This window comes from Corella eumyota, chromosome 4, assembly GCF_963082875.1.
Source record: "Corella eumyota chromosome 4, kaCorEumy4.1, whole genome shotgun sequence".
In the NCBI taxonomy this organism is placed as follows: Eukaryota; Metazoa; Chordata; class Ascidiacea; order Phlebobranchia; family Corellidae; genus Corella; species Corella eumyota.
This window is the reverse complement of record NC_137493.1, coordinates 8,721,405-8,747,005: the sequence shown is the minus strand read 5'-3', so window position 1 is coordinate 8,747,005 and position 25,601 is coordinate 8,721,405. Positions and strand designations below refer to the sequence as shown.

At 31.9% G+C, this 25,601-nt stretch overlaps 5 protein-coding genes across 8 annotated transcripts; 3 read left to right on the top strand and 2 right to left on the bottom strand.

The window, feature by feature from the left end:
* Window positions 1-272: 272 nt before the first annotated feature.
* On the top strand, window positions 273-1,524 carry LOC145749832 (DNA-directed RNA polymerases I, II, and III subunit RPABC5). Its single transcript, XM_082565699.1, has 2 exons — window positions 273-403; window positions 1,096-1,524. Exons 1-2 carry the CDS (start codon window positions 309-311, stop codon window positions 1,202-1,204), a joined length of 204 nt encoding a protein of 67 aa, XP_082421825.1. The 5' UTR covers window positions 273-308; the 3' UTR covers window positions 1,205-1,524.
* Window positions 1,255-7,238, bottom strand: LOC145749831 (protein MON2 homolog). Of its 2 annotated transcripts, none has more exons than XM_082565698.1 (3): window positions 7,149-7,238; window positions 2,856-7,016; window positions 1,255-2,728 (listed from the first exon to the last, which is right to left on the bottom strand). In XM_082565698.1, exons 2-3 carry the CDS (start codon window positions 7,011-7,013, stop codon window positions 2,006-2,008), a joined length of 4,881 nt encoding a protein of 1,626 aa, XP_082421824.1. In that variant the 5' UTR covers window positions 7,014-7,016; window positions 7,149-7,238; the 3' UTR covers window positions 1,255-2,005. The 2 variants fall into 2 exon arrangements, with proteins under 2 accessions (XP_082421824.1, XP_082421822.1); XM_082565696.1 differs by having other exon boundaries at window positions 7,169-7,232.
* A 1,054-nt stretch (window positions 7,239-8,292) lies between these two features.
* Window positions 8,293-17,103, bottom strand: LOC145749324 (protein ECT2-like). Of its 2 annotated transcripts, XM_082565061.1 has the most exons (19): window positions 16,779-17,103; window positions 16,533-16,622; window positions 15,911-16,093; window positions 15,508-15,705; window positions 15,207-15,372; window positions 14,850-15,007; window positions 14,584-14,698; window positions 14,358-14,491; window positions 14,116-14,269; window positions 12,761-12,864; window positions 12,382-12,570; window positions 11,943-12,150; window positions 11,470-11,662; window positions 11,139-11,235; window positions 10,813-10,969; window positions 10,505-10,617; window positions 9,972-10,180; window positions 9,392-9,671; window positions 8,293-9,048 (listed from the first exon to the last, which is right to left on the bottom strand). In XM_082565061.1, the coding sequence occupies exons 1-19, from the start codon at window positions 16,956-16,958 to the stop codon at window positions 8,821-8,823; spliced, it is 3,156 nt and encodes a 1,051-aa protein (XP_082421187.1). In that variant the 5' UTR covers window positions 16,959-17,103; the 3' UTR covers window positions 8,293-8,820. The 2 variants fall into 2 exon arrangements, with proteins under 2 accessions (XP_082421187.1, XP_082421188.1); XM_082565062.1 differs by lacking the exon at window positions 16,533-16,622 and having other exon boundaries at window positions 8,294-9,048; window positions 16,779-17,102.
* Window positions 17,104-17,943: 840 nt separating this feature from the next.
* On the top strand, window positions 17,944-19,952 carry LOC145749492 (E3 ubiquitin-protein ligase RMND5A-like). Its single transcript, XM_082565268.1, has one exon. The coding sequence runs from the start codon at window positions 18,308-18,310 to the stop codon at window positions 19,481-19,483; it is 1,176 nt and encodes a 391-aa protein (XP_082421394.1). The 5' UTR covers window positions 17,944-18,307; the 3' UTR covers window positions 19,484-19,952.
* On the top strand, window positions 19,899-25,396 carry LOC145749493 (lysosome-associated membrane glycoprotein 1-like). Of its 2 annotated transcripts, none has more exons than XM_082565269.1 (6): window positions 19,899-20,072; window positions 21,121-21,156; window positions 21,279-21,646; window positions 21,782-21,953; window positions 22,116-22,277; window positions 24,173-25,396. In XM_082565269.1, exons 1-6 carry the CDS (start codon window positions 20,024-20,026, stop codon window positions 24,313-24,315), a joined length of 930 nt encoding a protein of 309 aa, XP_082421395.1. In that variant the 5' UTR covers window positions 19,899-20,023; the 3' UTR covers window positions 24,316-25,396. The 2 variants fall into 2 exon arrangements, with proteins under 2 accessions (XP_082421395.1, XP_082421396.1); XM_082565270.1 differs by lacking the exon at window positions 24,173-25,396 and adding an exon at window positions 22,516-23,181.
* The last annotated feature ends 205 nt before the right edge of the window (window positions 25,397-25,601 follow it).

Below are 25,601 nucleotides of genomic sequence, written 5' to 3'. Positions count from 1 at the left end.
GAAATCAAGCGTACAAATGTTGCGTGTTGTCATTCAACGAGTATGTGTATTTCTCTAAGTTAATGCTGCACACTATTAATTCACCTTTTAAAAACTATTTTATAATAAAAAAATGTTAAAATATTGCATTTTTTAATTTACATCCTATAAAATTAAAATATATATCACAATTTAATTTTTACTACAAGCTGAACCAAAAACTAATAATCTGGAAACACTGCCAATGCTGCGCATGGTTTGTTGATATTTTCTAACCTTAGTCACTACGACATTATATTAATAAAACTGTTGGCGTAGCTTGGCTTGCAATGATTATCCCAATTCGATGTTTTACTTGTGGAAAAGTGGTGGGAAATAAGTGGGATAAGTACTTAGGTCTTTTACAAGCTGAATATACAGAAGGGTAATCTTTTTTGTGTTTTTATTAATCTTTTATAACGAAATATTAAATTGTATACTGTTATATAAAGGTTAAATTTTTGTTAATAACGTACAACGTAGTTTTGTAATTTTTTTTTAAATATTTATTTCTAATGTAAGAAAGTCGATTTCATGACATAAACATAGAATAACATCAGTCACCCTGACCTGACCTAGTGTGAGTTGCTTTTGCCAGTTCGGAATATAATAGATTAGAATAGCATACCGTTTATAGCGCCTTAAGGGTGCTACATCGTAAGAGCAGTGGGAATTGAACCCGGGATATGATGTAGTAAAGCCAAGTGTTTTTACCAGTACAACACACTGCCAAAGGTGTACATATACATTGCCACTGTAAAAGGTAATGCAGTGTTCTTGCACAAAATTTTTTTTGTTTAAAAAATGGTTGCCGGAAATTAGCGATTAGCATGAAAGAATCACTCGTCCAGCATAAACCGGTAATTTGGTAGGCATGCACGCGCAGTTACGCAATTTTTTACGTTTACATGCATGAGATCCCATTGAAAACTGCCTTTCTTTCCAGATTGGTATATTTAGAGATTGTAACTTACATCACAATTCTATTAGCCAAATTTTAAAATATTTTGATATCTTATTTTACTGCAAGGATTAGGAACAAAACTTTAATTTAACTTTCAACTTATTGTTTTACAGTGATGCATTGGATTCTTTGGGATTGAAACGTTACTGCTGCCGAAGAATGCTATTGTCTCATGTTGATCTAATCGAAAAATTACTTAATTATGCTCCCTTGGAAAAATAGTTAAAACTATCAAAAAAACAACTTTTCTCTTATTTTTTTCGCAGATATTTGCCACTTTTAAAATGGTTTATAAGTTTGCAACACTGTACATTAAAATGTAACTTATAAATATCAAACATTCTTTTTCCGATAGTTTAAATAATACAATTCATAATGGAATAACAATAATGACACATTTGAAAGATATTGAACCAGGTTACACAGTACATGGTATACTAATTTGTAAAAACATTTTAAAGACTTCCAATAAACGTTAATAATTTTTGACATTTAGAACAATTGTTTTATCATTGCCAGTAATAATAAATATACTCTTTCTACTCAGTAGTGCAACTTTGTTTTTAAATTTTAGCAGAGAATATAAAGATATATAGGCCTCACTAAAAGTTAATTTGAACAGTTTAAATTTTTTTAACTAATATTGCAACAAAAGGGTATTAATATTGTTACGAAGGTTTATAACAGGTTACTATAAAAACACAAAAAAGTGGAACTTTCAATTATATATTTTATAAATAACTTAAGATTGTTTAAACAAATGGCCATAAATAAAAACATTTCATTTAAATAAGCTTTATGAAAAATACTATCGATAAACATTAAAATAAAATACTTAACTGTATGGAGATTATTTTGAATTTAATAAAGTTTATAATTTAGCAACTTGTAAATGTATATTTGTACAATGTACAAGCAAAAACTTAGCACCTCCATGCAGTTAAAAAAAGAAAGGTAATTTTATTTCCTAGGTAGCTGAATATACTAAATTCTAATCAAAATTATTGCACACCAACTAACCAATTAAGGGTTAACTACAGGTTCAAGAGACATAAAAGATTGAAAATGTCCAATAACTTGTGCGACTCCTTTTCTAACATCTGGACTTGATGTAGGGATACACTCAACCAAAACAGGATAAATGTCCAGCACATGACGCCAGAGATTTTTATCAATCGATTTTTGTGTGGTGACAAAGCTTTGAAGTAAAGCATCCAATGCTTTTAGAGCGAACATAACTTCGCTGAGTTGAGATTCTGGAAATGGAAGCTGTGTTTTTAACCTGTCTGCACTGATGTACTGAGTTAGTGCACTTCTGCATCTCTGCACCAAGCTTGTTACAGTCATTTCATTAATTTCACTCAGTTTGTGGTCGTCATTTGTAGTACTTCCTCCACTTCCACCATTTACAGTTGGGAGCATGGAAAATTGAAACAACGTACTGAAACACTGTTTACTTAACTCATCTCTGCCACGGTCTTTTACATCATCAATTCCAATATCTCGGGTGGAAAGAGGAATTGATCCCTTGTTGAGCATTGCAACAATTCTCACCAAAAAAGATTTCGGAAACGAAGAGTTGTAAGGAAGGATCTCCGTTCTAATAAGTTCTATGAGGAGAATGTCGAACGATTCATGTTTTTTTCTAGTCTCCACTGATAATGTAGAAGTGGGAGGACCAGAAGGGAATAAAAAGTCCTCCATGCATCCTGCTAATTCATCCCATAAATTTGAAAATAAAGAAACCTGGAAAACACAAAAAAGTTTAATGTTATTATAAACTTTAGGCTATAGTTTACTTTTAAAACTTCTTATTAATAATTACTTCAGATATACAGGGTAACTTAACAGTAAAAGCAAACTTAAGTTTTACCTTTGAATGTTGGCGAACAACAGGCAATCCTGCTTGCAAAACCTGCATAAAAGCATGGACTGCTAACTGCCAAGTTGAAGATGATCTAGTTCCATATTTTCTTTTAATTGGAACTCGAAATGTTTTAATAATTGATGTTAAAATTCCATGTTGAATTACTGCTTTATGGCAGGCTGTGATTTGGAATAGTTCAACAACTACTTTGATGCAATATTCAGCAAACTTGATGTAGTTAACACAAAACCATTTATTCTTATCTGGAGGTCCAGTGTGGTTCTTAATATCGCCGTATGTAGGTGGCGTTGTAGCAAAATCAACAATTGAAAGCAAGAATTCGAACACTGCAGGGTACATTGTGCTATCTGATTGGGATGATATAGATTTTTGGACTATGTCAACGGCATTTACTACAACTTCTTGTAGAGGGGTCAACACATCGTTTGAAGTAGGCATGATAAAAGCAGTTGTATCGGATCTTACTGGAACGCAAACTGCACCATAGAGAACTTTTCCTAGCTGTTTGAAGTTGATTGTTGTAAAGGTTTCAAAGAAGTGATTATGCAAAGTGGGGAAAAGCATTATCAGTGATGTCAAGTAAGCTTGTGACAACATTTCATCTGGTTCGGTTTGACCAGGTGGAGGCGGGATAGTAACTTTAATGCCAATATTGCACCAAATCTGCCAAGCTTTCTTCCACAATTTAACATTTTGATTGGTCTTAACTTCACAACCAACAGGATTTAATACCTCCTCAAAGCTACATAAAGCCGACCTTGATAATTCACAGGTGTTTGATGTTGCAGCTGATTGTATGTAGTCCAATATCCTATCCCAAGATTGCTCAAAGTCATCCATGTTTAACAAAATGGCTCGCTTTGTCTTAAAAACTCTTGCTATACCTGCTAAAGTAAGAACACTGGTTTCTTGCCATTGTTTTTCTTCTGTGTCTCTTGAATGATGCATCAAGATATTTTGATCTTGTTCATCATTTTTGTTCCTTGGAGCGGTGATGTACGCCTTTTGTACCTCATCAAATAAAGGAAAAAGAACTTTCCATAAAATCTCATGCCATGTTTCTTCTGACATCTTGGACCAGTTTGCTGATATAGTGGAGAACAAGGTTTGGCCAGCACTTTTTCTCACAGCTGGTCTCTCATCGACACAAAGTTTTCCCATTGTACAAAACAAATACATCCAAAGTAGATCACTAGATGGCACGTTTTCAAACTTCTTAAAATTTTCGCTTTTCTTTTCTGTTTCAAGCCCAGGAGTAATCTTATCCCGATTTTGATGCATGTAATCCGACATACTCCATAATAATCCAATGGCTGTGAGACTTATGTTAAAATCCTGGAGTTGTTGTGCATATTGGGCAACCACATCAATACATTTTGGTAACGATGCAATAGGCAAAGACAACATGTAGTCAGTTATGATAAGTTGAACGCTTTTAAAGCCAAGACGAACCAGAGATTCTGATGGGCAGTTGGTTGCAGATCCAATAATGCATAAAATAACTGGCCAACCAGCTGATAGAGACTCTCCACAGCTGTGTAGAATTTGTAGTATGCCGTCAAGTTGTTTATGTCTCACATCTAAATGCGAAATTGAGCAAACTTCTTTTAGTGGCATAAGAAACATGTTCAGTAATCGTGGGTTGTCATTAAGTTTTTCCCCATGGTAGTGCTTCAATGCTGCTTTTACCAAAGCAGTAACACCCTCTGCACCCCATTCCCTGAGAAGTGTATTTGGATGTTGACATACTTCAAGCAAATGTCCTGTGACTGGTCTCCACAAAACTTCAATCCTATCCATGTTGACCAAACCAGTTTCAAGCAACTTTGCAACAGCAAACAAACTTGGGACCTTCACTGAAGTGTTGTATGCAGTGTCCATTGCTTCAACTGATAAAGAACATAGTGCATTAATCAAATGATGTAGGGCAACATCATCCAGAGTTTGTGAAGTTTCAAATAAACGGGTCAGCATGTTCGATAAAACTGGAAGGTCACTTAAAACTGCAGTTGTCAAGACTGTGTTACCAGCAGAATTCCCACCATCTCCACTAGCTCTCGGCCCTGGCTTTAGCTGCCCTCCAGTGGTGGGTTTTAATCCCAGAATCCAAACTAAATGTTGAAGGGTCGTTAGGATAAGTTGCCATGCTGTGTTCATGTAAGCACCATGGCAATTCGCTAGGTTAAGAATAGTCCTCATGCATTGCACATTTTTAGCTGTAAGTGCAACTGATGTAGCTGTGTAAGGCTGAGACCCATTTATAAAAGGCAAGGCTTGGCCCACAGCAACAACATGTTGTTCATTTGTTGATTCACTGCTGCTATCTTGTGTGAATATTTTTTGTGGAAGACGGGGCATTGAAGAAACAAGAACAGGAATGACATAATGAATGGGAAGGGATGATTTGCACAACACAATAATAAATGCATCACGGGCGGAATTGATCTTTAATTGTCCACATACACCAGCAAATGACTCAATACATTTTAATATATTTTCTGTGCAAGTTTCTTCAATACTGCCCTCCAAAAGTAGGGATAAAACTGACAAAAAACCAACCCAAGACGAATTTACCATATTTTCTAATATTGGAATCATATCCTCATTTTCTGGATTTTGCTCTGCTAAATCACCATCTATCAAAGCTGTAAGACCTCGGATTAAGTCCAACATGGCATTATAAGCGACAGTCAATACATAACCATCAGGTATTGCAGGTGGTTCTTGCTTATCAAGCATTTCCAAATACATGTACTTGATGCAATTTGAACTGCTTACGGGCAGTGACATTAAAGGAATGATTACGCCATGATACTCAAAATTTATATGAGAATTTACAGTATTGGACATTGTGCTATCGAGTGTAGAAGTGAGGATATTGCCAGTGTTGGCTTGTGCTTGACCAAACAAATTCTGAATAAACATTCCCAAAGCAGACACTAGGTTGTGGAATATTTTAGTGCTGTGTACTTGCATGTCATATGATTTACAAAATGATTTTAGTAACTTAGGTTGACCACATAGCTGGCAAATAACTTCAATGGCAAGAGCTCGCTGCCATCCTGGTTTGTCAGTGTCGAGAAATTTAATTAGTAAAGATAAGAAAATCTCACTCTCTGTAACTAACGCACTGTGGTATTTTTTGAGTAAAATTGCCACAACTCTAAGAAGTCGCATTGATATTGGGAAATAAGGTTTTTCTTTGCTTAAGTTAAGAGACACCCCAGATGGTGGCGGTGGGGCACCTTGTCGGTGTTTAATATTAGGCGAAAAAAGGCGAATCACCAAAGCACAAACTCGATCTTTTAAAAGGAATTTAAATTCGGGATGCTTTTTGAATATGCTCTCATAATCGATTAACACATTTTCAAGAAGTTCCAATCCAAAAGTTCGAGTCATCTCAGTTATACCCACAAGCCAGTGGGGACTATCGGCGTTCACAAGTTGACATAAATCTTGAAATAAATTGTAAGCATCAGCCACCATTGGTGTTAAATTTTGAGGGACGGCATACTTGTCACTACCGGATTTAGGAATGTAATCTTCACCTTCCCAATCAATCACTTTATTTTGTTCATCTTCATTAACAACTCGATCAAAAACGATTGATACAACTTGTCGGACTGTTGCTTCTGCCGTGTTATTCGTTACTTCATTTTTAGTGAAATGTAATCGAAAGCATAACACTATTGCACGAGATAGAGCATGTCCTATCAGTCCACTTGATTTTGATGTGCACAATACAATGATGGTTTGCAGTAATCGCAACTGTATATCTTCTACACCTTGGTCAAAAAGTTGCCATAACATATTAACTACATTTTGTGCCATAGTTGCATCAATTATTTCATGGTTGACCATCCTTTGTATAGATGTAAGGGACAGTTGTGTGACTTGTAAACTTCTAGTATCACAACCCATCACAAATGGCTGCATTATGTCATTACAGCAATCCCTTAAAAGTGGAACTATATTACTTGGTTCCATCATTTTTCCATAGGATGGTATGACAGTTCGGATTTTCATTATTGCCGATTCTGCAGCTTCTTTGACAGGTGGGTATCTGCGTTTCGTTTCATTGGAAAGTTGGCGCAAATCACTTTGCAAATCTTCTATAAGTCGCTTTTCTCTTGATGATGGCATTGTCTATTGGTAATAAAAAAAAGGAGAATTTTGAAATGTGTGCATTAAAAGAAGTAGATAGTTTAAGATCTTTTACAAATATTTATATATATTTTATATCATACATAAAAAAAGTGTACAATACGTAAAACTTACTATAATTTTTTAACTCTCACCTTTCAGAACTTCACCTTATATTGTTTACTTAATTTTGATCGTTAGTTTTATAAACATTTTGCCTTTTAATCTATAAAAGAGTTTTAAGTGCAAATTTAATATTAGTAATATAATTTTTTCAATGTTAATCTTATAAACAGACATTTTACAGTACGTAAAATTTTTAACTTAATTTATAATGACGTATATCGAATTTTAGTACACATGTCACGCATCAGAAATTTGGGGACGCGGAATTTGAGGGAATGGAAAATGAAGGAACGGAAATTGAAGAAACGGAAAATGAAGGAACCGGAAAATGAAGGAACGGAAAATGAAGAAACCGGAAATTGAAGGAACGGAAAATGAAGGAATCGGAAAATGAAGGAACGAAAAATGAAGGAACCGGAAAATGAAGGAACGGAAATTGAAGGAAAGTGAAAAAAGGAGAGGCGGAATTTAAAAAAAATAAAACGCGGAAATTCCGTTGACTGTTTATTTGTATTTAAGTCAATATTATTTTAAAAATAAACTGGCATTTTATAGAAGAGGGTTAGGGTATGCTGGGGTAATAAAAATTAACTTATTATCGCTTATCAGTTCTCGAATAAATGACAGTAATCCTAAATAAACAGTCAACGGTATTTCCGCGTTTTAGTATTTAAATTCCGCCCTCTCCTTTTTTGCTTTCCTTCATTTTCCGGTTCCCTCATTTTCCGTTTCCTTCATTTTCCGTTCCTTCATTTTCCGTTCCTTCATTTTCCGTTCCTTCATTTTCCGGTTCTTTCATTTTCCGTTCCTTCATTTTCCGGTTTCTTCATTTTCCGTTCCTTCAATTTCCATTCCCTCATTTTCAGTCGACCCAGAAATTTAATAAAAATAAATATTATATTTATAAATCTTCGTAAAATTTAATAAAAATAAATATTATATTTATAAAATCTTTTATTGAAAAACATTAATTTAAAAAATTGTTTGTAATATAAATTGCTCAACTTAGTTAATTTCACATTATCTTTAATGTAAAACTCAGTTTACTTCTATAGCCTCACTGTTGTAATACTATAAAAGGTTACTAAAACCGGTGAACTAGAATATTTCAAAAAGTTATTTTATTCAAATATGTTTTGGGGTAACCCGAGATTGACAAAATAATTAATATATGCAATAGTATATAAGCTACAAAATTTTCGTACTTCATTTGTATTAAAAGAAAAACATATTTTTGTTAGCCGTTTTCACAAAAAAAACTACCTTAGCTAAACAGCATGTTAGCTAATCTAAAAAGAAGCGAAAAATAAATATAACACATTAAGAAAGGGGGACAGGGCGTGTAGAAGTAGCAGTAAAGGCAATGCACCAAATTCTATTTTGAAATATGTTTGTTTGCATAAGAAATAAAAGATTATAATTCTTTTGTCAATGAGAATAAGCAAGTTATGGAAAAATGAAAGTGTGAACAGGCTATAGTGAGGTGCACAATATGAATAGTACAGATAACAAAACTACTTAAAAGAACCACCGCAAATCTTTTAAATTAATACAATAAACCAACGAAATCTTATTTTTTCGTGGTAGAGCTCCAAAAACAAAATCATAAAAATATGAAACCTAGTCTTTAGTTCGTGCTTTTTGCTGCAATATAGTTTTAAATTTAAATCTAAGGTCGATATTACACCATTGATTCGAGCTTAGGTCGCCTTCTGAACGAAGCAGATCTATGGAAAGCAATGGTTGCCGCTTTGATAGCATTTGTCTTTTTTCTTCGGGTCGGCGGTGTAGGCACAGCTGGAAAATCCGATTTATCTTTGGCCGTTGGTTGGCGTGCGAGAGTCATCGTGCTTACTGAAGGTCGTAGGGTGGCGTATCGAGCTTGCGTCGCATCTTCCTCGTCTTCGGACTGTTGTTGATTATGACGTCACAATGGAAAGAATGCGATCACAAACAAGTGCAACACACGTGACGAAAACCGCAAGAATGTGCCCAAAAATAAAAACAAGTGCAAAAGTTAAAACTTTGAAACGATTATTTTATATAAATTCTTTTTTAAAACATAGTGGTCTTTAATTTTAATTTATAAACACACTTAATATTTAACACACACGCCCATTTTAAGCCAACAGTTTGGGCAGTTTTCCCTTTCGTTTAAGCGTCGGGGCAGCACTGTCCGAGTCAAAGCTACTTTCTAAAACATCAAATTTGCCGCGGCGCCCGGGCGTTTCGGGACCGTTACTGTCAAGCACCTGAAAGCTGGCTGATCCAAGAACCCGGCTTCCTTTTCGGTCCCTCTGTGGCGTACATAGACTTGTTACGCTCATACTTGGAGTCAAACCCGAGCTCTGGCTTCCCATGTCGTCATCAGTGAGGTCACGTGACGTTGTGCTATCGGCACGCTGGAGACCAGTTGGTGGTCTTTGTTGGGAAGGACTCAACATGTTGGTTACCGCTCGCTGTACCACGCGGCGCGGGGTCCGACTGAACGAAAATGCTCTCGTCAGTTTTCGGCTGGATTTCTTAGCGGCTCTGTGGGAGAATAGAATTTAAAACAGGATATCGATTAAAATTTTAGCGGATAATGTAATGACCTGGTTTAAGTCTAGCGTTAAAACAATATGGTGTTTAATCCACCAAATAGAGTATATAAAATGTTTAAAAACAACATGAGTTATAGTATGATAGCTGACAAATGCTAAAATAAAATCTGTATTACTTTTAAATTATTCCCAATGTAAAATTTTTAAAAAAGAAAAACGTTTTAAAAACTAGATAATTTTTCATGATTATGGGAAATTGTGTGAAACTCAAAAAAATCGAATTATTTACCTGACTGCACGGCCAAAAGTCGATCCAAGATCGGCAGTATTAACATCCAACTCGTCAGGGTTAACACTACACACAAACGTGTTGTCGATCGTCTTACACACCGTACTTGCTCGATGTCTTGCCAATGTTTGGAGAAATAGGGACTTCCCCAAAACTGCTACGTCGTCGTTTTCCTTATTTTGCGGTACATTGTTTTCCTTTGTTGATTCCTTTAAAATTAATTTTTGTATTTAAGAAAATTTCAAGTTTAGCTTTTTTAAGTTTAAAAATCTAAAATTCCAATTAATTCAAACAAAATATATTTTGTTGCACTATTTATTTACACTTTTTTATTTTAAACCCAAACATTTTTTCTAAATTATAACGACCTTAATTCTATTATTTAAATAACCCAATCTTTATTATGTACGTGTATAAAACAGCTGCCTATAATCACTACTTAGTAATTACATGTTAGAAATTTTTTTGCAATAAAGCAATAAATCTTATGAAAGTCGTAATATAAATAATTAAATGTTATAAGTTATACTTACGTCATTTTTGGAGTTCGAATTTCCACCCGAACACGAAATAACCTTAAATGTATATAACCAATCTTGAGTGTCGGTTGGCGTGCGGCAATAAAGTGAAACCGCGTTTTGACAATCTAAAACAAACTTAAAATTTAAAAGAGGGGTTTTCAAAGATAAATATGTGACCAAAAATGTGTGTAAAATTTTATGATAACAAGCATTTTAAAATATTTTTTATTTAAAGTCTATTCATAGAAAAATTCACCCTACACCAAAGATGTGTTATATTTTTCACGTAAAAAAATAGCTGAAGAAATTACGTAACCTACCGTCAGAATCGTTGATATTGACGACCTTCTTAATATGAGATAAAGACATAAGTTTAATGTGTTTCAGGCACTTAACAGCAGAAGAGGGAGGCCTCGAATTAACACTTGGACTCTTAAAACTATGACTACTCTTAATACCTCTCCGTCTTTTGGCAATCTAAAAAAAGATTATTTTTAAAAATTATTATAAAAAAAATTATAAATACAATTTTTAAAATATTTTATATATATACCTTAAAAAATAAGCAACATTTAGCAGATTGCATTAAATTACACAGTTTAACTAAATTTGGTGCTTTGACTATATTTAGTGGTATAATACTTACCTCAATACAGTCTGAAAAGATGAACACACAAATATGATCTCCCTTGTTACAAAGATTTTCATCTGCTGTTACTAGCTCAGCTCGGCCAACAAATTGCCTAAAATCACAAAAAATATTAGATCATCTTAAAAAGTTACCATCTAATACACAGAACAATTTAAAATTAGATAGTGTCAGTACAATAGTCAACAATATGTGTAAAATTAATTTTTAAGTTTGGATAAGGTACAAAATCGAGCCTTTTTAATTTTTAAGTTCGGATAAGTACAAAATCGAGCCTTTTTTAACTACAATTCTAAATCGCAACCCATTTAAATTTGACAAATCTGACCTGTGAGAAGATACAATTGTGGGAGGGCATCCATCTACTTCATAAACTATATCAAATATCTGTCGCTGGGACTCAGTTTTTCGTTTATCCTCATTTATATGTGTCATCACTTCTTTGAGGGCGTCGATGGAAGATTGAATTTGTTTTACATCGGGGTGGTTTGTGTTTTCACGTTCAGTGTGTTTTTTAATATCTGTGGGTAAAATATATTGTTTTGATTGTTGTAAAAGTATATAAGTTGACAATAATGTAATTAAAAACTAATACTCATCATAATTTTTGGGGGGTGTTATTACAACAAATCGACATAGTTTTTAAACCAGTTAAGTAATAAAGATTTTTAATGTTTTTAAAGATGTTAAAATTTAAACTTTCAGCAAGCTAATTGTAAAATCCTATTTCAACTTATTTGGTCAACAACATTTTTCCTAAAGATGAACCAATCTTTGGCATGTTTATCCCTATAGCCTTACCTTGTAATAAAAGTATTATCCTGGGCACCCTCTGTACAGGGTTGATCATTAGTTCAGCTAAAGTTTGTCTTCCACATTCAGGTTTTGACTGATTAATTTTAAGGAAAGCGTGAAAACGTGGTAATCTGGATTCACAGTGGTTTATGGTGTCCGCACTTACTTCAAAAAAATTAACAAACGGGGGGTAACACTTTCCAAATTCTTCGACCTAATTTAAAAAAAAAAATTGTTTAAAAAATTAAATGAAAAAAAACATTGTATATATAATAAACATATTATAACAAACATAAAAAGGTTCATATAAATTTTCATATAAATTTAAAAAATATATAAAATTTAATTTAATTTTTAGGACAATAGTTTTATGAAAATGAATAACCCAACCCAAAATGATATTGACAATTAATTATATGTTTAATAGACAAACAATACAACTTACATATTTTAGCACAAGTGATCCAATACATGAACTATCATTCCAGTTTTGAATAACAGTTTGTAAATCTCCACTCATTTTTCTATGTACTGCTTCAATCTCTGGCAGTGAACTAAATATTGCTTTTACATCTTCCATGGCTAATATTGGTCCCCCAGCTTGGTTTGGGTCGTCTAATGGTTTTTTAAATAACTAAAAAATAGAAAAAATGGTAAAAAATTGTAAGAGGTCTATATATATTAGCATTGTCAACTAGTATATAAAAATAATAAAACAGTTTTAAAATATTTAATTAAATAAACTTTTAACAAAAACATGTTTAAAATATTACTTAGTTTTGGACAGGATAATAAATACTGATCCATAGAGTATTGTTGCTTACATTTAATATGGTTTGAAGAATCCCAACATAATTTTTCTCAGTCTGAAGAAGTTCCATAGCAACATGGCCACGAGCAGATAGTTGGGCTGTCTTGGGACTTTTTTCTGCGAAAACAAATAATAAAAAAAAGATTTTAAATATTAAAAAAAATGAATCTAAAAAAAACATTTTTTTTCTTTTTAATACAAGGTAATATACCTTTAATTTCTAGCTCATCATTAAACGATGCATCCTGTTCTACAAAACTTTGCTTATTAAACTCATCATTGTCACTTAACTGATCACTATTGTTATCTTCTAACAATAAATTAACTCCCCTTTTTCCAGTTGGAAGCAAACTTAGTCTTCTGAAGACTCCTGTAGCTGAGTGTGTAGTTTCACGTAATGTGTTGGCTGAAACAGAGAATCTACGCCTGCGTTTTGAGACTACAACTTCTCGGTTTTCGGATTTTTTTGACGACTTTTTATTGGATGGGGGCGCACCAACTGGAGTTTTAAACTCAGGGGAGGCAGACCTTTCCTCATCTTCTCGCTTTTTATCTTTATTTAATTGTTTACTTTTTAAACATTTATGTATATTTACTGCTATTAATTTTACCTACTTTCTAGATTTAAAACCAACATAACAACAGATTTAAATCCTTCAAAATATAATAAAACCAAAAAGTGAATGCTAAAAATAAAGTGTTAATACCTAATTTTTGGTTACAGAGTTACATCTAACTTAAACAAACCTCTTTTGGTTTTAGTTGATTGTTCAGAACTTTTCCTTTTTCTACTCAACCTTGTCAAATCATCCACTGAAGTGGGAGTTTTTTTGTGAATACATTCTGTATTAACACCTCTTTGTCTTAACTGTAAACTACCTTGGCTATTCGTTTTAGACCTAAACTTTTGTGTTCTTTCTGTTGGAGTTAGATATCCTGATTTTGGGGTTAACTTTGGGTTTGACATTCTGCTAACTTTTGATAAATCTGAGAAACTGTCGACAAGTTTTTTACCACTTCTTAACATCATTGGGTTAATGCCTACAACAAATATTATAAATCTTTATAACTTGTTTTAAAATTATTTGCATAAATAAAATTTTATATATATAAAAAAGGATTACTCCTGAACCTATTGCATTTAATTATACTGTGATTGTTGTTAAAAAAAGTTAGTCTTTTAGCTTAGCTGCCTCGGCCTAAGAGCAATACAATACTTTGTCTACAATCTAAGTTTATGTTTAAATATAAACAACTAAAAAGGCCTATTAAATAAATTTCAATTTAATTTTTACACAAATTATAATCAGACTAATATCTACCTAATGCTGGTAATATTAACTTGCTTTGCAAAAAAACAATTTTTACCTCTAAACACATTCTCGGGTGTTTGTTGAAGATTGACACTTGTTGTTGTTGTGTTGTTCGATAAATCCAACATAGAGTCGGGAAGACAAGCAGAGGTGTCTGTGGAGGGTCGCTTTCTAGGAGGAACCTGTCTTCCTGTTTCCCCATCCGTGTCCTGAGAAAGTAACCAAAATCTTAGATTATTAGAAAAATGATAAAAGTTAAATATATCCTTTTGCAAAACAATTTTTTTTAAAAATTACCTGGGCAAGTTTTGCTAAAGTCTCTTCCCTTAATCTTGATCTCTTTCTTGAAAAAGGACTCTTTCCAGAGGAGGAACGTGTAGCTCGGGATGCTGATCCAAGTGTTCCTGTTGATCCTCTCCATTTGGGTGTTCCTGGAAAATTAGAATATTTAAAAACATATATTTGCAGAAACAAAAAAAGTCTAAAAGAAAATTTCACATTTTATTAAAATATTTTTTTTTACCAAGAAGAGATGAGGTAGTCGAGCTTCTTGTCATTATTTTATTTGATTCTACTCGATCAAAAACATACATCTTTTCCTCTGCTTTCGCTTCAATTTGTATGCTACCCCAAAACCACTAACAAAAAAAATGGAGAATTTTACATAAAGGCCTATTCTGTGTATGTCATAGTTGGGTTAAAATAAAAATGAAGTTTAAATTTATGTAAGACTTAATAAAACAAGGCATCTTAGGCTTTCAAAAATATTTTAACATTGTCAAAGCTTACCTCCTGAACTACAACATATAATTTTCCTTGTGGTACAAACGGAAGAGTTTTTACATTATTTTCATCAACTACAACATGAGTGCATGAAACATCATTTACTTCAGCTACAGATCCACCTTGCTGGCGAGCCTGGTCTTCCATGTGATTTTTTTCACTTTCTAAAAAAAGTTATTTCAAATATTTTTTGTCATTTTGATACACTAAAAATTGTTATTTTAAATCCCTTTTACTTTATAAGAAATTACACATATAACAACAAAATATATTTTTTTGAGAATAGCACAACAACAAAAAATAACACACTATCACAAAAAATGATTTTAGTAATTTAAACTAACACGTTCAATATAGACTTACCAGAGAATCCTAAAAAACTGACACAACATCCTTCAAAAGGTCTTGATTTACAAGGAGCTAAAAACTCATCATCAGTTGCTTTATAGAGAGTTTCACGATGTCGAGCAGTCCAACATCGGTGGATCCATTCTTCCTTCATCACAGGAGTTCCAAGACTCACTGCAGTCTAAAAAACATAATTTTTTTATACAAATAGGTACATGTCATATTGTAAAATAAAATGGCTTAAATTTTATAATGTAAGTAAATTATTTCCTTTTATATATAACATATGTTACAACAGTTTTAAAAATTAATTTACCCTATACTTTGATCCATGAAGGCTATTAGTCACTAGAAAGTCAATCTTAGAGCTCATATCTTTTCTGATACATGCACCCATGTAATGACATAAGGTGACCAGATGAGCCAGGTGTTCTTTGGTTTTAAAGTTGGTGAAACAAAGATTTATTCCTTGCATGCAGGTGCAATATAATGGACGGGATGTGTAAGGTAGTGGCTAATAAAGATTTACAAAAATTTTGAATCCGTTTTTTGTCCAAAAAAGTTAAAAAAAAATTATATATACGACAACAGCTAATACATAAGTTATGATTTAAAAAAAAAAAAATAAAACAATTCCTCTAATAATAATATATATAATTTACCAATATTTCTACACAAAAATAACAAAATTAATATTAATTTACACAAAATATATATACCTCATTTATAATTGCAACAGCATTTATAACAGGAGGACCGAGTAAACGATTGTCAGTTTTTCTTAAGGATTCAAATACTTGTCCTTCAAAATCTTGGAGAATAAAAATAGTTTCATAATACGGGTCATCTTCTTCAGCATATTCCATACCAGAATCCGAAATTAAGTATGGAATATTAAGGTCCTATTACAAACAGAAAAGAAATAAAAATAACTTGTATATTTAAATGGAAACAGGTCTTATTAGGTAATAGTTACATTTAACAGTTTGTTCATTAAAATTATTTTTACGACACCCAAATTTAGTTTAACTTTATTTGCCAAAAAATAATAAGATTTTTTCATATTTATCTAATTACAAAAACTACTTAATTATACAAAAAAAGTGAAGCAACCATATCAAAATTTTCTTCATAATAATTTATATATATACTAATTACACTCATAACCTGTTAACTTGTGTTAGTAAAGAAAGTGAAAACAATAACCAAACAATTTAATTTTTAATACATGCAAAACAGGCTTTATGATTCATATTAAAAATTGAAAGCGGCGCAAAATTGTTTTAACTATTAGTTTGCATGTTAACTGACAGTTATTTTTTTGTTTGTTTCAACACATACCACGGTTCTAATATGAAAGGAGTATTTTGGCTTTGCACCAGCCTTTTGTTTTATTAATTCGATAGCTAACAACTCCATTTTCATGATTCGCTGTTGAGTTTTTACAAAAATATATATATACAATAACCTTATAAAATTAAAGATATATACAACACAAACTAACGTAGGTATATAACAAAATACAAGGGTATATGTAGTTCCATTTTTACAAAAAAAACGTGTTCATCAAATTTAATAAATACAAACCTTTAATTTTTTTTTGAGACCTTCGTTTCCAGAAATATTTCCAACTAAACATACACGAGTTTCAATCGACTGATGTCTTCCACTACTTTCATTGCTTGAATCAGAAGCAACAGTTGAAGACAATGTTTTCAAACTTTGATTTGAGCCAGCGTGGCTTACTTCCATTCTTATCATACTCATGATTAAAATATTGTCCAACAGTCCAAGTAGAAAAGTTATGATTAGCAATAAAAAGGCGAAAGGGCGCGTCGCGTTCAACGGTCAGACTGTTCAAACGTTGCAAAGACTTTAAGTTTAGTTTACAAACTTCCCTAAACCTTTAATTACCTAATCACCTAGCTGCCTAGAACAAAAATTAAGCTATAAAAATGACTTTATACTACAGTTCGTTTCGTTATTTAACATACAGACATACTGACACGGAAATTTACAAATTATGACATTTCTTTCTCCGCTTATCTGCTTATAACTGTTATAAAGCATTTTTTCTTTTCAAAAATTCGTTAGCGTTTTACTAATTTACTAAACTCATTGACATACTAACTGAACACGCACGATAAAAATCTTGATAATAATTTTATACACTAACACAGATAAACTATTACACTATCTCTGTTTCTTGTTAGCTTGTTACCTACATCTTTAGGTTTTAAATAAAAAGCATTTTACTGAAACATTGCCTTATCGTAACTTTTTGTTTGTTTGAAATGCGTTTTGATTAGAGCCATTTCAAATCGTTTCGTGATTGGTTATCGTTAACACGTGACCACTTTCACTACTTTCGGTTTATCCTCGTTAAATAAATATCTAGATAAATTTAATTTGTTGTATCACAAATTAATAAAATTATATAAATAATTTTTTAAATTAAATAGAAATTATCAAATAACAATACCATTGTATTAGAAAAAACTTTATTGTATTTTTGTTTTGTTAATTAAACAAATTATTAATTACAGATTTTTGAAATGTTAGTTTAAATTTTAGCTGCCCAAAACAAAAAGCGAGCTTAACTTTGTTAAGAGCATTATTTGTGTATTGGAAATTTAATATTTGTTGTTAAAATTTAAATTAATGATGGGGAAACCCTCAATCGTGTCGCAAAAAAGGCGTTCTTTATTGAATAACAATTGTTCTTTGTAATATCAGAACGTTGCCCCATGACTTGTTGCGTCATCGTTAGAAATCTTTGTTTACTTGCCTAAAGAACGAAGTCATAAGGCAAAAGCTGTTTCGCAGTATATAAATTTACGTAATTGTAATTTTTTTGAATAATTATTAGCAATAATATTTTAAGGCAACGTTTCGTATTTTTTTTTATGTTTAAATTTAATAGTTTCGTATTTGCGTGAATATTTTAAAACTGAAAAATTACATTAAAATTTATTGACTGATTCAGCTGCCAAGTAAGCACAATGCATACGTAACTGCGCATTGTAATTCAACGTTGTTAATAAGCTACCATCCTGATATAAATAATTAATATTTAGACATAAGTTTGTCTGTGATCTAGCTGTCTAGTGTTGGTAATGGAGGGGTGTATAAATACCGAAAAAGATGTTGAAAAACTTTTAACAAAGTTTGACTCGTACAGTAAACAAACCGCCCAAACTTTTGATCAATTATATGCCCAATTAACAAAGTTACGACAAGAGATATCCCAATCAGAATTAAATGAAGTAATATCAAAAGCAACGCAATCTGTAGTTGTACAAAACAGTAAAAAAGTTAAGAGTTTTGGTCAAAAAATTTCAAGTCAACATAAAGATTTGCATAGTAGCGTATCGAGGATAGGAAAAACGATTGATCGAAATTTTGACGCCGATTGTGGGTCTGTAAATATCACTGAAATATTAAGCGAAAGTGAGCACCATAAACTTTTAAACACAGCGATTTGTGAACATTTTTATAGACAAGGCTCCCTTTCAGTCGCAGAAAGTATTGCAAAAGAAGCAACTATAGAAATTGATGATAAATGGAGAAAACCGTTTGTTATTATGAACGAAATTCTAAAGAGCTTAAAAAATAAAGACGTTGGTCCTGCACTAGAATGGGCGAGTCAAAATAAGGAAAAACTGACGCAAGATCACAGCAACCTCGAATTTATGCTTCATCGTATTAAATTTATTGAACTTTTATCAAAAGGTCAATCTCATCAATTGGAAGCGTTGTCATACTCTAAAAACTTTCAACAGTTTGCCAATGAGCATTGTCAAGACATTCAAGAGTTGATGGGCTGCTTCATATTTTTAAGACAAGACCTACAATCATCGCCTTATAGTAAATTTCTTAACCACTCCCTGTGGGAAGAAGTTTATGACACTTTTGCACAAGATGCATGTAGGTTAATGGGCATGTCTATTGACAGCCCACTAATGGCTAGTTTTATGGCAGGATGCCAGGCATTACCAGCTTTGGTCGCAATAAAATCTGTGATTGAACAGAGGCAATGCTCAGGCGTTTTAACAAACAATGACGAGTTACCCATTGACATTGACTTGCAAACTACGCAGCACTATCACTCGGTATTCGCTTGTCCTATACTAAGACAACAAACCACATCTAAAAATCCACCGTTAAGGTTGGTTTGTGGCCACGTTATATCAAGAGAAGCTCTTAATAAACTTGTGTCAGGGGCGAAAGTAAAATGCCCATACTGTCCAGTAGAACAGTCACCCAATGATGCAAAAGAAGTTTATTTTTAAATTCCCAGGCTAAAAGCGAAACTAGTTTAAATATATTTGTAAATCACTTACGTTAAGAATTTCACTTGTATTTATTTAGTTAATAAAATTAATTAGATCAAATATTCGAATGAATTTTGGAAAACTGTTGCTTGCATACCTAATTCTGTTCAAATCTTTAAAATGTTTACACAGCTTTATTTTATTTGATAACTTATTTTTACCTGACTTCTGTTTATTATTTTATATTTAATTACTGTAAGTAAAGTGATAGTAAGATAACAGACCTGGTGTTCAGGTGTATTTGTTAAACCAATGAAATACTAATGTTGCGTATTATAAAACTAATTATAAAGAGACGGTATAACCGTTCTGTGAGTTTTAACTAATTTAAAGCTTGTTGCTCATTATTTTCTTCTTTTTCTTGGTACACATGATACATAAATTGTGATATATTTTATTTAACAAAGTTCTTTTGTGGATTTTCTAGGTTGACAGTATTTAGTTGTGTTAAAAATTTTGTTTTGATTTGTTGAATATTACAACAAGCAAGCCGGAAATATGGGAGCAGTCAAAGCTATTTTGATAGTTGGAGTTCTTGCACTGTGTGGTAAGTTTGTTATTGTTTTAATAAAGTAACCTATTTTCACAATATATATATACTTAATATTATCAATTATTTAAAAAAAATTTAAAAATATTTTGTTGGTGGCCTGTTCACCAATGAAAAATTGTTTAATAATCGAAACACCTTACTTAAAAAGTGGTGTTTCTGCTTTTAAACAATTAAACGCAAATGGTTTCCTGTTGGTTGATTGAGCTTGATTAATTAAGTTACATTTTTATTTTATTAATATTTATGCTATATATATATACCGTAAAAAAGATTTTGGATACTATTACAACTAAACATATAGTTTAGTGTATTAAAACATGATAGTTCGCAACAGTAAGACCTATAATGCTTATAATTAGTCTGTATTTATTTCGTGGTAAAGGTTGTTTAGTTCAGTTTTAGCTTATCTAGCATATAATCTAGCCGGAGGGTTAATAAGATTAAAAAATAAAAACCGCAAAATTTTATTATTTGAAATGTTATTTCTGCTATGGGATTGTTATATACTATGAGTTTTTTCCCAATTATGAAGAAAGTGTGGGAGAAATTTTGGTGAGTTGTGTTGTGGAAAAAAATAAAAGTGGTTAATTCACAAATTTTGTTTGATTTTACAAAAAAAGTTAAGTTATGTAATTTTGTTTATGATTGTGTGCTTTTATCAACATATCAGAAAAAAAATTTAAGTCACATTGTTGTTAACTAATATGTAATTAAATGTGTCTTTTATAATTAAAAACTTTCTACCATTTCATGACATTAAATAATTACAAAAAGATGACAAACGCCTGTATAAAAAGACCCACTACTTACAATCAACTATATATAATTAATTATATATATTTATTAAACAAAAGATGAGTTGTAATTGCAAAACGAAAAGATTTTTCATGGTTTTTAATCAACCCCAAAAAAATGTTCTTCTTGATAAATCTAATCGAATTATAACAATATTTAATAATTTATGATTACAATTAAAAAAATATATTTTAAACCAAATTATATTATTGTCAGAAACTAATATAAATATATTTTTTGATTTTAGTGACCTTCTCTGTGGGTGAAGATTCCAAAAAAACAAGTAAGTTACAAGAGTTAAATCTGATACTAATTAAAATTGCTACCAAATGCAACATGATTTTTTTTCTATTGAAAGTAAAATATTTCTTATGTAAGATACGTAAACACAAAATTTGTTTACAGCTACAGCAGCTAAAACAACAAAAGCCCCAACCACCGATGCCCCTACAACAAAGGTCCCTACTACCCAACCTCCAACTACTCAACCCCCTACTACTCAACCCCCTACAACAAAACCCCATACAACAAAACCCCAAACTACCCAACCTCCTACCACTCAACCCGTTACCACCCAACCCCCTACTACCCAACCCCAAACTACAACAAAGCCGGCTACAACTGATGCTCCGACAACAGGAGCTGCTACAACTAAACCAGCAGTTGTAACCACACCAAAGCCAAGCACAGACGCTAATTTGAACAAGTATAGTTATATGGATAGCCACAACAAGACTTGCTTGAAAGTTCAGATGGAAGCTCATTTTGAACAGGTAAAAGTTTAAATTTGCAAAAAAAAAATTTTTATATATCTCAATCACTAAATAGATGTAGTGTACCTCCTACTTTGTTATATTTTAAAACTCTTGAATTAAAATCTTTTAAAAATATATGATTTTGATTTACAGACCGGCAAACCAATTGTAAATGTTACTTCTGATGCAGTTATTGATGCAAAGAAAAGCTCATGTAATGTGTTGGCGGTTAAATTTGGAAAGGATATGTTCAAAATGACTTTTGGGTTGACAAAGGATAACTCCTCCTATTTTCTACAAGAGGTGGATGCTGATGTGTATGGAGGTATGTTTGTTAAGCATTAAAAGCATTTGACTTTTAAATAAATCAAATCATTTCTATTTTCTCAAACAAGGAAAATATCCAAACTTAACATTTTAGGATTATCGTAAGCTTGGCTGGTAAATTAAAAAAATAGTATTTGAATTTCTTTTTTAATTGGTGCAGTAACCTCAAATGCTTCTAACCTTATGGTTGGCAAAGCTTCGATGAAGGCTTCATACATGTGCCTGACTGGCTTAACCATCAATCTATCAAACAACATTACATTTGTGATGAACAACTTACAATACCAAGCATTTAACGTGACCCAGGATAAGTTTGGAACGGGTAAGTCTGTGTTAGATAATTCCTATTTAATTACAACTAGTTAAGTTAAAATTGAAATTGTTTGCATGTGAATTTGTATGTTAGTGTTTTTGAAGAGTAATTAATTGATATGAAAAAAGAGTGGCATATTTGGCATTTGAATTAATATATAGGATTTTAGCTCCTTTATTTAAATGTATTGGTGATTTATTAATCGTATGAGAATTTTTTGACAATTTTTTTAAATATTTGTGTGTAGCAACAACTTGTCACTCAGACCTGAGCCCAATAATTCCAATAGTTGTCGGCTCAGTTTTGGCGGCCCTTGTCCTTATTGTGATTGTCTCTTATATTGTCGGGCGTAGCCGCAGCAGAACTGGCTACGAAGAAATTTAAAATGATATTTTGTTTATAATGCAACATTTTTTTTAGCCAACAGTAATATGGACTTGTGTTTTTTTCATATAAGTAAAAAGCAGTTAGATTGCTTTTTTTCATTGTATTATTTTTCTTTAGTTTGTTTGCTTATTTTTTGTATATAAACGCAGTTCATTTTTTGGTTATACATTTCACTGACCCCAAAAAAATTTAACATCAAAAATCAAAAGCAAAACTGGCCAATATAACAAATTAACTTAACTTCAATAGAAAATCTTTACAGCAATCAACCCATTTAATTTAATCATTTACATTGTTTCATTTACATAGAAATTTAATACAAATTAAATTTTGAATTATGATTTTTAAATAGGGTAATTATTTTTTAAATGACTAACTATCATTCAATACACACAAAAAAATCAAAAACCAAAAATAGGCCTTAAACTAATTCCATAGTTTCGGTGAGCAATAATTTTTGTTTTTAGCAAATTCAACTGTGTTTGTTTGCACATTGAGGCAATAAAATAAGGTCTTGTGACTGTCAGATGCCTCGCTGTTAATAATTAACAACAAATCAAATAGTCATGAATTGCAAAACTTTTAAAAAATTAAACAAACTTTTGTTTGTTAAGCAACTTAAAATGCATTAGTAATTATTTTAACACAACAACTGTCAAATAAATTAAAATTACTAAAGCGTAATTAATTATGACATTTGCCGATAGAGTGAAAGTGATATTAAAACTGCGTTTTCATTATATGGGTCACGTGATATAGTAGTCACATGATTTTACCGCCATTTTAACAATAATTTCGCAACGTAGCTTTTTAGTTTTTATACTTTGACCCGAAAATTGTACAGCTCGGCATTTTATTTGTTCTAATTTGAGTCGCCATGATTTTTTTTGGAAATCACCTCCGGAAATAGTTGCGTGACGTCATACATTGGCGCCTAGGAAACTTTTATGTATGTATTATGTCAATTTGTGATACAATTTCTAGGTTGGTAAACGTGTCGTTGTATTTTGTGCGTTTGAAATTTTGGAGTTGTTAATCTCTCTTGTGGTAAGAGGTGTTGATTGGTTGAAGTTTGCTACTCCCTGCATGTCAGCGTTGTAGTGCCCACTAATAAATAATCAAACCACTATCTTATATAATTAAGTTGGTGGCAAATTTTTAACAAATAACAATTTTTTTGTTTTTTTCCAACCCTCAATAAATTACAACAACACTATTTGCATTAAATAACACACGCACTATAACAAATGCCACCAACTCAAAATTTCACCATTGTTTTCATATGTGGATAATTCGATTTGCAAAACAACAATTTTTGAACGATTTCACCACATTTTTACCGAAAAACACAAATGACTCTATGTACTTGCACACTGAACCCAACGATACTAAATTCACCAAACTATATTTTAATACACTACACACATTGATTACACGTCGTGCTTACCCAACAAACACCCAAAACGTCACAATCTTGTACCCACATTTCATACAATCGACCCTAAACCCAAATACAGCTCAAATTTGCAACGGCGACCTGAAGAAAAACATCTTTATTCCGATCGTGGTTGGCTGTGCATTGGGTGGCTTGATCATCATAGTTGTGATTGCTTATTTGATTGGAAGACGACGTGCCCAGCACAGATACGAGGCCATGTAGTCACGTGACCGTTGCCAAAGCCACGTCACTTACCCAGGACTTTTAGAGTGTGAAGTTTTTGCTTTTTTTGTAAAGTTCGTGTGGTTGTTTTATAATTTATTTAATTTTTATGTATCGAATGGCTTTTTTTTTTGTTAAAATTTACTTTTTTATTGGATTAGACATTTTCGTTGCAAAAAAATCCGGATAAATTTAAAATATGATTTCTTGTGTTTTGGTAAATTTAACAACGGGGTTTGTTAGTTACACCTGTTAACGTACTATCATTTAAAATTTAAATCCAAGATATTAAATATTTTTTGAACTATTTGTTATTCTGGTTTTCGCACCTAAATACACATTTATATAACCACGTTTTCCTGCATTATTGTGAGCACCCAATTTGTCATTGTGTCTCAAGAATCACGTGACCTGACTGACGTCATTTCCTTGCAATAGTTTTAACTGGTAGTCAATGGAAAATAGCAAAAACGCATTTTCGTGTATTGAATAACTTTAAAGCTATATTGTACTTGAGTAAAGAGAATTGAGTTTAATGTTGCCTTCTGAAAGTCACATTAAAACACCGTAAAAGCACGTGTTTTTCGTATTTACAAATCAAACAAAACTTAGTTAGCTAATACGTGATGCATCGGCGCGTGATCTGCTAGGCACGATCTAACTCGTGATGAAACATTTATGCGATACCACATGTTTACCAAACCGACATGGATTATACATTACTAAAATCGATATTGATATTGCATTGAGCAAATAGTGTCATAAAACCAACGAGTTGCTAATACGTTGCTACATTGGCAAAGTATTAGTGTGGGCGTTGTAATAAATTAATATTATTTAAAGAATAAAAATTCTTACAAAACTTAACCAAAGTTTGCCATAATAAAATGACCAATTTTTAGCTGTTTAAAAACTATAATTTGAAAAACTAGTGGCCAGTTTTGTTATTTCCTTAACACAACAAACATACCAAATCCCCTTTATTTTTAATATCTGTTATATTTAAACGCTTTCGAAAATATTCTTGTTTTCTTCTTTAAAAGTTCTATTTACTGTGTGGAAATATATCAAATTCATTATACATGTGTCGTTGTTTAGTATGTTAGCAAAGTTAATTAGACAAGTTAAAGAAATACCTAGTAACAGATGAAACGTCATACCAACAGTACAGTTATAGTTTTAAATTTAACGCAAACTGGTAACGTACACCCTTAAAATTGTGTTGGTAAATTAATTGTAAGCTTAAAAACGCTAGCCGCAAAATAATTTTTTTTTAAACTGAAGAT

Bases quoted from the DNA above. Each gene is read 5' to 3' on its own strand.
- LOC145749493 (XM_082565269.1), top strand. From the start codon at position 20,024: ATGGGAGCAGTCAAAGCTATTTTGATAGTTGGAGTTCTTGCACTGTGT. The intron at 20,073-21,120 runs GTAAGTTTGTTA...TTTTGATTTTAG, and splicing joins TGGAGTTCTTGCACTGTGTG to TGACCTTCTCTGTGGGTGAA. The intron at 22,278-24,172 runs GTAAGTCTGTGT...ACCCAAATACAG, and splicing joins CCAGGATAAGTTTGGAACGG to CTCAAATTTGCAACGGCGAC.
- LOC145749832 (XM_082565699.1), top strand. From the start codon at position 309: ATGATTATCCCAATTCGATGTTTTACTTGTGGAAAAGTGGTGGGAAAT. The intron at 404-1,095 runs GTAATCTTTTTT...ATTGTTTTACAG, and splicing joins CAAGCTGAATATACAGAAGG to TGATGCATTGGATTCTTTGG.
- LOC145749492 (XM_082565268.1), top strand. From the start codon at position 18,308: ATGGAGGGGTGTATAAATACCGAAAAAGATGTTGAAAAACTTTTAACA.
- LOC145749324 (XM_082565061.1), bottom strand. From the start codon at position 16,958: ATGAGTATGATAAGAATGGAAGTAAGCCACGCTGGCTCAAATCAAAGT. The intron at 14,270-14,357 runs GTAATTTTTAAA...TTACTTTCTCAG, and splicing joins CTTTAGCAAAACTTGCCCAG to GACACGGATGGGGAAACAGG. The intron at 12,151-12,381 runs GTAAGTTGTATT...TTTTTAAATTAG, and splicing joins GATCACTTGTGCTAAAATAT to GTCGAAGAATTTGGAAAGTG.
- LOC145749831 (XM_082565698.1), bottom strand. From the start codon at position 7,013: ATGCCATCATCAAGAGAAAAGCGACTTATAGAAGATTTGCAAAGTGAT. The intron at 2,729-2,855 runs GTAAAACTTAAG...TGTGTTTTCCAG, and splicing joins TTGTTCGCCAACATTCAAAG to GTTTCTTTATTTTCAAATTT.